The following is a 12522-nucleotide window of genomic DNA, read 5'->3' on the forward strand; positions in this document are numbered from 1 at the left end:
TCCTAATCTGTCTCAGTCCTTCTGTAGCCTCTCTACTTCCTCAAAACTACCTGTCTCTCCACCTAGTTTTATATTGTCTGCAAACTTTGCAACAAAGCTATCAATTCCATCATCCAAATCATTGACATATAACAAAAAGATTCAGTCCCAACACAGGCCACTTTGAATCACCACTAGTCAATGACAGCCAACCAGAAAAGGCTCCCTTTATTCCCACTGTTTGCCTCCTGCCAATCAACCACTGCTTTATCCATGCTAGAATCGTTCCTTTAATACCATGGGCTCGTAGCTTAAGTAGCCACATGTGTGACATTTTGTCAAAGGCCTTCTGAAAATCCAAGCACACAACATCAAACAATTCTCCTTTGTCTATCCTACTTGTTATTTCTTCAAAGAATTCCAACAGATTTGTCTGGCAAGATTTTCCCTTGTGGAAACCATGCTGACTACAGCTTATTTTATCATGTGCCTCCAAGTACCCTGAGACCCATAACATCTATTTGTAAACCAGCTACCTCATCTTCAGTACAATTCTCTGCCTTTCCTATGATACTCTTGCATTGAAATATAGGCAGCTCAGGACACTAGTCGCACCATGCTCAACCTTTTGATTTCTAACTTTGTCTGAGGTCTTACCAACATCTGCCTCCACAACCTCTCCACTATCTGTTCTGGCACTCTGGTTCCCATTCCCCTGCAACTCTCATTTAAATTCCATCATGCAGCATTAGCAAACTTTCCACTAGGATATTAGTCCCCCTCAAGTTCAGGTGCCTTCTGCACAGGTCTCACTATCCCCAAAAGAGAGCCCAATGATCCAGAAATTTTATTTCTTCCCTCCTACACCAATTCCTTAGCCATATTGTAAACTGTATAATCTTCCTAGTTCAGGCCTCACTAGCACGTGGCACAGGTAGTAATCCTGAGATCACAACCCTGGAGGTCCTATTCTTTAACTTAGCACCTAACTCCCTGAACTCTCTATGCAAAACCTCATCACTCATCCTACCCACGTCATTGGTACCTACATGGACCACGACTTCTGGCTGTTCTGGTATTATGAAACAATTATTTCCATTAAATGTCTTACATTGATGATTACCTGTGCTGATATTTCATGTTATTTATGCCCCCAATGTACTTTTACGTGCTGCAACATATTTCTATCCTGTTGGTAAACAGAAGATATAAACTAAGAAGAGGAAGACAAAGCATAATAAAGAAAATTCATTTAAAGAGGAAGGGATTCTTGTAATATTTGTTTTAAAAAACAGGAGGAGAGAGGTAACTGAAACAAATAAATTGTTTGAAAAGTGAAACAAGATAAACAGTGGAGCAGAGTTGAAGCACGTGACAGCTCTGTTGGTCATGGGAAAACTCAAATGATGCAGAGATGGTAAGACAAGGGAAGACCATTAAAAAGTAAATTGGTAATAGAAAATAATGGGGAAATGTACAACCAACATGTTACAGGATATGTCAAATCAAGCATGTCTTTAAAAAGGATCAGGCTTGTGGAAAATGCATTTGGCCAGGTGCAGAAACCAAGGAACAGATATATAAATAGAACTAGACATTGGGGAAATCAAAAGTTGGGAAAATGAGAGGCAGAAATGGTCATGTACTGAGGTACAGTGAAAATCTTGTTTTGCATACTGTTCTACAGTAGTAAAGCATTCAGCACAGAAAAAAAGTGTTATAGTTACAGAAAAGGTGTAGTGTGTGCATTGTGCGGTCAAGAGTTCATTTTATTGTACTACAGACCTTATAACAGCAGGATAGAAGCTGTCTTAAGCCTGATGGTACACACTTTCATCTGATGGTGACTTAACTATTATGACAAGAAAGATTTGCTGACAGCAATTCAATGCACACAAATATTTAATATATGGATTTTTGAATTACATTTAAGGGAAAACAGTGACAAGTAGTCTTGTCAACGTTCATGCATATAATGGTGGGAAAAAAACTACAAAGGGGAATCAAATCAGTGCTTATCTAGTGACAGTCAGTGTACCCAACAAACTGGTTTCCCTACTATTGATTTCCAAGGATTAACAAAGGTCATGAGAAAATCAAGAAACTCTAGTTAAAATAAAACCTGCAGAAATTTAAAGTGAGGTAGTAAACACCTTTTGAGCTCTTTGGACAGTTAGCTGGTCAGTGTGGTTCTCTCAATTATTTATTTATTTTGTTTGTGTGAAGGAGAAATGCTTCATTTGATTGGAAATTAAAGTATAAGTGTACTACTGCATTTTGCTTTTGGAAAGTTAAACTGGCCAAATAGAGTGCTTGTTTCAGATTCAATAGAGATTATATGGTAATGCTGGGAGTGCAAATAGTACTAAGTTAATATACAACATTAAGGTTAGAAGGTTGAATTGCAAGAAATTTTCAAAAATAATTGAAAAACGATCTTAAATTTGGATCTGTATAATCATATTGGATCTAGGCAAATCAAGAGAGAAATTAGAAAGCACTGTTTCTATATAATGGTACTGGAAATCTAGAATTTGATCTTCAGTGCCCAGTGGAGCTGAATCACTTGGATTTTTCAAGATGGAATGTGTTAGTATTTTTTGTGTAATGATATCCAGTAACTTTGAGCAGAGAAGGTTAAATGGAGTTGAGGATGAGATCAATCACAATCAGACCAAAGAGCTCCATAAGCTGAAGGCTTGAATGATCCATTGCTTTGTTACTAGAAGTTAATATCACATATCAGTTATTTACAGACAGAATAATAATTTTATAAAACAGAAAACTATTAGAGGAACCCTTTTTCATATTACAAAATATACCTTATTGGATCCTATTGTAAAATGAAATTAATTTTAGTTAAATGTAAAAGCATCTGCTAAAAAAAGATTTCTGATTTTGTCTGATCTTGAAACTGGAGACAGAAATCCAGCTATGCTTGAAATACCTAATTTTCTGGCTTGGGATTTGCACACTCCACTCTAGAAAATATGCATTGCATGCGCTGATCTAAGAGAAGGCTGCTGGCCAAGTGTATAGTACATCAATATATTCCTCTGATCTTGAAATTGGGTCTTTAGGATAATTTCTGAAGGCACGGAAGGGTGATGATATTTCATTTGAAGAATACTTCCTCATTCCTCCTAGGTTTAAGTAATCCATAAATTCCTGGGCAATGCAAAAGAGGCAAGACTCTGAGTGTCACAGGACTTTGTGCCTTATAACTTTGTTAGCCAGAAAGAAGAAAATCTGACTGAATCTTCAATTAACTGCCCAACAGTATTTCAACAATTTGGAAGTGCTCATGAACATTCCTTCTCAAATATTATTGCGCTTCCTGTTCATCTGTTGTTCTTAGTGAAGACTAAAAACAGTTGGAACATACTAGAAATTTAATAATTCTGTTGATTACATCATCAAAATTTAATAATGTGTTGTTTATTTTACCTCATTGTATAGTGGGTTTAAGAAGAAGATCATTCAATTATTTTGATAGATATACATTCCTATAATCTCTTTCATGATGAACATACTAAATTAAAATTCATAATTGCTCTAATTCCAAACATTTGGTTCCATCCTTGTCATTGTTACACAATATCTGCTTACACGTTTACCTGTTACATCTGAGCAACATAGTACAATAATATAGTACAATAGTAGCAAATTAGTCTGCTTTCCCTTGAAATTATCCTGTTTCAATTTGGCTGTGATTGTTGCATGTCTTGTAAAAGGGGCGGTATCTCACTTTCAGAATGACTGTTGTGGTTTAACAGCTCATATCTATATGATGCCTCATTAAAATCATTGTAAGTAGATATCTTTGGTGCTTCCCATTTTGGAAAGAGATTTAAAGAAATTTCAAGCAGGTGTTATGTGCTGTGAATGCTCTTCCCTGTTGCATGTATGTGTTAGGTTATTCTCAACAGCTACCCACAAACAGGCAATATTGGATGCATTATATGTCCCGAGGCACTTCCTAAATCACCATAGCAAAAAAACAATGAATTATCATGATCTATTGAATTTCAAGCGTGCTCCTTGAGAATTACTAACAAAAAACATTCGCACCCTTTCTTTTAAATTTAGTTCTGTATTTCAGAACTATCTTATCTTCTCGTCTAGGTCCCTTCCTCACTACACTGAAATCAAGAAACATTTGCATTTGTATATAGCTTATCCTGATCTCAAGATGTCACATAGCATTCTCGACTAATCTACTGTAATTTTGATGCAATGTAGAAAACTCAATAGTTGATTTCCTCACAGTAAGATCCCTCAAGCGATGATGGTCAACTAATCCTTATTGATTATGAATAAATATTGGCCAGAACAATAGGAAGAACAATTTGGAAGGATTTTTATGTACACTTAGGAGAGCATATATCACTTCCTGCAGTAGTGCACAGACATCTGTAGTCCAGAAAATGCCTGAAGCTGTCATTAAGGAAGAAATAGCGAAACATTTAGAAAGGAGTGGTTCCATTAGATAGATGCAGCATGGATTTAGAAAGAGCAGGTCCTGTTTGACAAACTCACTGGAGTTCTTCGAGGACATAATGAGTGCAGTGGATAGAGGGGAACAGATGAATTTTGTATACTTGGATTTCCAGAAGGCGTTCGATAAGGTGCCGCACAAGAGACTTATAAATAAGATACGGAAGCATGGAGTCCGAGGAAGTGTATTGGCATGGATAGTGGATTGGTTAACCAATAGAAGGCAGAGAGTTGGTATAAATGGGTATTTCTCCGGTTGGCAGTCTGTGGTGAGTGGGGTGCCGCAGGGGTCGGTGCTGGGCCCGCAGCTGTTTACCATTTACATTGATGATTTGGAAGAGCGGACTGAGTGTAGCATAGCAAAATTTGCTGATGACACTAAACTGAGTGGAAAAGCAAATTGTACAGAAGATGTGGAGAGTCTGCAGAGGGATATAGATAGGTTAAGTGAGTGGGCCAAGGTCTGGCAGATGGAATACAACGTTGATAAATGCGAGATCGTCCACTTTGGAAGGAATAACAGAAGAGAAGATTATTATTTAAATGGTGAAAGATTGCAGCATGCTGTTGTGCAGAGGGACTTGGGAGTGCTTGTGCATGAATCGCAAAAAGTTGGCTTCCAGGTGCAACAGGTTATTAAGAAGGCAAACAGAATGTTGGCCTTCATTGCTAGAGGGAATTAATTCAAGAGCAGGGAGGTCATGCTGCAACTATACAGGGTATTGGTGAGACCGCACCTGGAGTACTGTGTGCAGTTCTGGTCTCCATACTTGAAGAAGGATATACTGGCCTTGGAGGCAGTGCAGAGGAGGTTCACCAGGTTGATTCCAGAGATGAAGGGGTTAACCTATGAGGAGCGAATGAGTCGCTTGGGACTATACTCTCTGGAATTCAGAAGAATGAGAGGGGATCTTATAGAAACATACACAATTTTGAAAGGGATAGATAAGATAGAAGTAGGAAAGTTGTTTCCAATGGTAGGAGAGACTAGAACAAGGGGACATTGCCTCAAGATTCAGGGGAGAAGATTTAGGACGGAGATGAGGAGAAACTGTTTTTCCCAGAGAGTGGTGAATCTGTTGAATTCTCTGCCCAGGGAAGCAGTTGAGGCATTTATATATATTAAATATATTTAAGATACAGTTAGATAGATTTTTACATAGTAGGGGAATTAAGGGTTATGGGGAAAAGGCAGGTAGATAGAGCTGAGTTACAGACAGATCAGCCATGATCTTATTGAATGGCGGGGCAGGCTCGATGGACTGGATGGCCTACTCCTGCTCCTATTTCTTATGTTCTTATATCAATTAATATTATGGACAAGTCTTTAGAGTGGGACTTACCCTCACAATCTTCTGACACAGGGTTGAGACAGATACCACTGAGCCACATCTAGTCCTTGCAGAGCTAATGTGTGAAGTCATCACAACTTTATAATTGATTACAAGGATAGAGGGAAAGATGTTACATGAATTTCACCTTCCATTTGTAAATTAATCAATTCCCCTTATTCCACAATAGCATTTCTAATCCCCAGTGTTTTCCTGGGGTCTACAAGAAAAGATTATTTTCCAGGTAACCACTGCACGCGGACTTGGAAAAACATCATCAGACATTTAAAAAAATACCCCTGCCATTAAGCAACTTTGACTCATCACAGACATCTCCTTTATTTTCACATCCCTCTCTCTTACTGAAAACTAACCTGCATCTCTCTCCCAGTTTTGAAAAATTCTTGCAGGCGCAGTGTTGATGGTTTCTTTCCTCAAGTGTCACCAGACCTGGTGAATTTTTCCAGTGTTTTCCTTTTTGTTTCAGATTTCCAGGATCTGCAGTCTTGTTTTCATTTTCATTTTTATAATGTGGCTATTTTTATATTATTTGAACATTTTTATTAAATTCTAAGAATATGGCTCTACGAAAAAGAGTTTTGGAGCTGCAAAACAAAAGTGGAATTTCATGTAATCAAAGTTCCACAGAATTTATGTAAATAGAGTTGGTATTAACACTACCGTTGTAATGAATGTCTTAAAACTCTTTTGAGGAAATGTTATTTATTTTGCTCTTCCTTCTAGGTCAAAAAGGAAACTACTCGGGAGGAAAGATTCTGATGAAGGGCCGAATGTAAACAAACCAAAATCATCTCCTGCCAGCTCCCCTGGAACCCCTCCATCTGTCCAAAAGCAGCCTGGCCCTATTTATAGGAGTGTCCGCAAATCCAACACCTCAAAGGAGGAGTTCAAACTACTGCTGCTCAAAAAAGGCAGCCGGTCAGATTCAAGCTATCGACTGTCAGCAACAGAAATATTGAAAAGTGCAAGCCCAGTTTCTCCCAAGTCCCCTGGAGATGTTTCCCTAGACCAGGCTAAAGATTGTGAGGATACTTCTCCTTTTCCTTCTGGATGTGAAATGCAGTTCCCAAGTTCACCATACTCTCCGAGATTTACAACAGAAGGGATCACTTCCAGGAGTTTCTCCACCTCACTATTATCTAGACCAAGCCGTTCTCGGGCGCCACCGGCAGCAGGGAGCAGTCGCTACAGTGCCCGCAGTCGCCTTCACAGTGCACCAATGCAAGTCATCTCTGAAGGGGAAGCTGAGAACTCAGACGGAAGTTTACATGATGATCGGAGCTCACCCACATGATGATCAGGTGCAGAATGACTGGGACAGCAACAGTGGTAAAACACACACGAGCATGCATGCGGTTCAGTTTAGTGACATTTAGATTGAGAGATTTATCAAAAGCAAAGCAGGTCATAAACATTTAAGAAAATATATAATGCTGCCCAAGTTATTAACAAAAAATAACTACTGAAATAATAGATACCTTCACTGTTTTTCCAAAACTGCGAGTAATTTGATCATCATAAATTTTGATTAAATATTACCAGAATAGATAATTAAGAGAAGTTTTGACTCATCAATTAAAGAAAATTAAAAGCTATGTTTTCTGAATTTGGGTAAATATTCAATTTAAAACTCTTAAGATGAATTCTGCAACACTGTATGCACTGTGTTCCCTTTCGTGTGGCATTAAGGGAGTGTCATTTTCCTGATGTGACGAAACAGGTACTGAAGGAAAGGATAGTTGTGAAAAATGGACAATGCAGTTCTAGGTATTCCAAACATGATATTCTAAACACTAAATGAAATATTCTTTGATGTGTTAGAAACTAATGTAAATATCATCACTTTTTGACAGTTACAGAGAGTATTAATCCTTTGAGCCATGAATGTTCTTCATGATGTATACCAGTGTTTTTCTGAGAACAAAATAGTACTGTACCTCAGAGAGTAAGACAATGATAGATGAGGTAGCACGTGAGCAGATACATTCGCTCAAATACATACCACAAGCACATCATTTTATCTCCATATCATATTTCAGTAGGGTTTTTTTTCAGAATCCTTCCTTTGAAATTGTAGCATCCATAAATCACAAGATCTCTTGTTGAGATAATTAGTTTAAAAATCAACTTATACATTCTCAAAAATCCACCCAGGAAGTACATGTACATGAGTCTATATTATAGAAATGCCTAGTTTTAAGAGCTTAATATTCTATATTTGCTCAAACAGTCTTCCATCATAGCCTAAACTTTAATTAACCTTTATTGTTTACTGAAAAAATAGGATTACACTCAAAGGATTAATATGGTACTACCTAATCATAAACAATTTTACTTTTTTAGTTTACTGAAAATCATTATATTGTACAAATATAAAAAAAGAACCTAAGGAAATGGTTATTTTTGTGATTAAAGTTGAATTACTTGTGTATAGACACCAAGAAATGCATGCTTGCAAAAATGGCGTAATTTAAAACAATATATAAGCATTTTCAGAACCATAGTTATAGTTGGGGTTTAAGTGGGGCATATGGAGCTCATGGGAAGTAAAACAGTAAGCCTTTTTAACAAGGCTTGCCATTAAAAGATACTCAACCACTATTTTAAAAAAGCATAAGTTATAAATGTTTAACAGATACTAGTAACGGGATTTACTGAAAAGACAAAGATGGTTTCTGTAGTTTTAAGTTTTTTTAATAAAAAGGGTAAGAAGAGCAGTAAAAATATTGGGGCAATTTTAACTGAAGCCTGCTCCAGTGAGTTTTCCTCCTGGTGAGATAGCTTATTATGATCCCCTTATAGGTTTTGGGAAGGAATTCATGATGGTGTAAACTTACAAAAATGGATAAGGTAGAGAAGTCATTCATGTGTATCGAAAAAGGTAATATTCAAGAAGTATGAGGTGGATGAGTAACTGTGAGAGATGAATGATAGACGAATGGGTAAGAAAATGGGGTATTTTTAAAGTGCAGATTGATTCAGAGATGTTCAGTAAAGACTTTTTGCCAAGAAGACTGTAATCCCACTTTGACAATAAACACTGAAGAACTGGAGAGCAGTGTAGATGCTGGAATGGCTATATTGATGACTGAGGAACAATCCCAGTATTAAAAAGCTGGTGACAAAGCTATAAAAACTAATGCTTCAAAATTCTAAGTATATTTGGCACCATGAGATGAATCTCTTTGGTTGTATGAACTATGTAAAATAGAGCAAAAGCATCATTGATCTGTTTATGGGGTGTTTGCTCATCAGCCTTGGTCAACTTCAGTGTGAAGGCAACGACTGTTAAAAGTCACAGCAATCATTATCTGGCCAGTTCGCAAAAGCAACAACCCTGTGAAATAACAGGAAAAACTGCAATGATGGAACAGGAAATGAAACAGAAAGTGTTGAAAATTCACAGCAAGACAAACCAGTATTTAATAGAAAGTTAGTTAACAGTTTAGAGGAGATCATCTGGTTAAAGTTACAGAACTTCCCTTCGAATGTTAACTTTGTTCTTTATCAGATGCTGATGAACCTGAAGTACATGGAAAGCTTGGAGGGAAAAGTGTTTTACCAGTTGATAAGGTTGCTTCTGTGATTTCAATAATTCATTCCTGTATATCAAATTCAACATTTACAATAACCCCCATCTTATGAATGAGCACAATTTATTGTGTAATTTGAAAGCTTTGTATCACTGTAGGTGGCTGAGTTAGGCAATGCATTTGGGTTTTTAATTATTTGCAGTGTAAAGCACTCAATAAGAAGCAGTGTTCTTTAGCAAAAGATTACGGTATATATCAACTCACACACAGCTACAATAGCAGCCGTCTTGTGCCATATTTTTCTTTTCCCTGAAACAGGTAGTTACATGAAAATATTTAGAAACGAAGAAAAATCCTTCCAGACAACTTACTAGTTAGAACATATGATGCACAGTTGCAAGAGGAACTGCTTAGTTTTTATTTAAAGCACTCATACAATTACTGAATGCTCTGACAGCACTGCCATCTTTGAACAAGGTGATCTAATTATATTGTATAAATTACTTTTGTGAAACATCATTCCAATATTTTATGTTCTATTGTTTGCACTGAAGTGTAAGACAGTGAGTGTTTGAAGTTCTGCAGCTGCTTTCTTATAGTATCCAATGATTCCTAACTTCTATTGGCTTGTTTCTGTTATTTTGGCATATATAAGACAACTACAAGGTTCTGCACAGTTTAAATAAAAATGTATATGGTCTCTTAAAGAATATTGCCTAGGGTTTTGCCAAAGGTTGAATGAATGCATCTTAACTGCATAGTTGGCAGAGTTAACAAAATATAGGTTTTGGTTTATTGTATATATAAAAAAATATAAAAGAAGGTTACAGTGTAACTGTATGGGTACTAGAACCAGTCCAATCTGGAAGACAAGAATGGTTTATGGATTTGCAGCCATTTTATAATTTTTTTGTAATATTTGTAAATATGGACTTTTTAAAATGCTGAGATGCTTTTTTGTAAAATGTTTTCAAAGTTTACAATTAATTTCTAAGCCTTTGTATATTTTAGAGCTGTGCAACACTTTTAAGTCTTGTATTTATTTTTAGTAAAAATTGTGAATCTTTCCCTGTGAATTCTTCCCAAGTACAGTACATTTGGCCAGTCAAGTCTGGCTGCTTTGACAGTGTGCATATAGCCTGACAATAAATGTGACTGCATTTGATCGGCAGAAAAAGAACCACTTTTCCATAGTTAAAACTCATTATATTTATTTTTGTGCATTCAAAAGCTAAATATATTCTGACAATCAGTTACACACACAATGCATTGTCACTTTTTGACCTTTAATGACTTGTGAATGATTGAAAAACTACATTTGGGTTTTGTTTCTAGCACTTGTGATAATGATCCTCAAGCAAAATGCTTTATTTAACAAGATCACAAGCCTATACAAGATTAACTGGTTTCAGATACAGCAGCAATAAATGTGCTACGATCAGCCTACATTTATCTGCTCTCAAGGAAGTGAGGAGAAGAACTCGGGTTTTCAGTCTTAATTACTCTTGGTATCTAGGTCTGGAGCATACACATCAGAATAAGACAAGGCTGGCAGTGACACTTGGTGTAACATTCACTGTCTGGTGCATTGACAGCTTTTTGTTTAAGGTATTGCCAAACATCCATAGAGTTATGGGCTTTACCTACCAAAACTTCCCAACTGGAGGAGGGATTTAATTTAAGAGTTAATATGTACTTTAACAGATGTTTTGAAAGGACAAGAACATATCATAACTACTATATGAATTTGCATTGATGCAAGTTTTTCTAACTATCAGAAACCAGCCAACCAGCAGATCAGTCACTTCCAGGTAGGGAGTAGAAACTGAAGGCCACTTGGGCTTTCTGGTACTAACTCAGAACTGCAGCAACCAGCATTCACTGGCAAGACATTTCTGCTGGGTAAAATTAAATGGGATAGAGCTGTATAGAGGTAAGTGAACAATATATGAAATAAAACTTGCTGTACACAGGAGGTTTAAAAAAAGGGAGAGAAAAAAAACAAACATTTCAGTTCAATGACTTCACCTGATTTTTAAAAAATATAAATGATAAACCAACAAGCTAATGTGAAGATACATTTAATGTAAAAGGGCACAGAATATATTTGGTCACAGGAATAAGTGACCCTCAATAGGGTGCTTCAGTGACACCACTATTCATTGACTATCATAGCTGCAAGAAAAGAACTACGCCAGGTGATGAAAGACCCGTGAAGAAATAACTGACTTCACCTTATTCTCAGCTACTTACCTGATGTATTTGTTCACTTATTGCTTGGGTAAAAATGACCACTGTCCAGTCCTGTTTTCACACTAAGGGCTCATTTTCTATAATGCAATTCCACTTTGTTAAATTGGATAGATTCAGAGTAGATCAAGTAACATAGATGTTGTTTCCAGGACACATTATGAACAGTCCAGTGAAAAAGAATTATATTCCACTATAATTTGAAAAATCATGACACGCCATATGTTTCTTGTTAATATTATCATTAAACCAACAAATAACCCTTTTTTAATGCAGAGTGTAAACAAGCTTACTTGCAACACTCACAATTGCATCTTCAATTGAAGTTCCAACTTGACAATCAACAAGATATATACTGAACAGTGAATACTGTGCTGTTTCAGGGCTAAGTGATTTCACAACCAATGAATCAGATCAGAACTCTGCAATTGCATCATATTCAGTGGTGAAAATAGCCGGCTGGTGGCGCAGTGGCATCAGCACCGGACTTCAGAAGCAAAGGCTCGCAAGTTCAAACCCAGTCAGCCCCCTCACCCATCCCCCCCACCGAGCACACTTTCCATCCAGCTAGCCACTCGGCCTCATAAAAAACAAGGGTCCAGTCAGGACCGTGACCGGGTTCATCCGAAAGGAGACCAATCCTGACCACGCGCCAGAGAAGAATGGCTGACTATCTGGTGTGACAAGCTATGAAATGAATGGTGAAAAATGGTGGACAGTTAAAAGATTAGCAGGAGGAACAGGACAGGTTAACTGGATCAGCAAATTTGCAGGTGACACCAAGCGGAAGACTAGCATGGCTTACAGAATGATCAGGACCAGCTGGATAAATGGACTGAAAAATGGCAGATGGAATTTATTGTAGACTAGTGTAAGGTATTGCACTTCAGTAGGACCAACCAGGGTAGGCC

General features: G+C 37.2%; 1 protein-coding gene across 9 annotated transcripts in view; it reads left to right on the plus strand.

Annotated features, from left to right (window-relative positions):
- The window catches only part of nhsa (Nance-Horan syndrome a (congenital cataracts and dental anomalies)), a 463259-nt gene extending 452718 nt beyond the window's left edge, over positions 1-10541 (plus strand). For all 9 annotated transcript variants that reach the window (XM_073045846.1, XM_073045845.1, XM_073045847.1 and 6 more), the window contains one exon: positions 6552-10541. In XM_073045846.1, coding sequence (XP_072901947.1) covers positions 6552-7122 — 571 coding nt within the window. In that variant the 3' untranslated portion in view covers positions 7123-10541. The remainder of the gene's footprint in view (positions 1-6551) is intronic.
- Positions 10542-12522: the final 1981 nt, after the last annotated feature.

Source organism: Hemitrygon akajei, chromosome 5 (assembly GCF_048418815.1).
Source record: "Hemitrygon akajei chromosome 5, sHemAka1.3, whole genome shotgun sequence".
Classification (NCBI taxonomy): Eukaryota; Metazoa; Chordata; class Chondrichthyes; order Myliobatiformes; family Dasyatidae; genus Hemitrygon; species Hemitrygon akajei.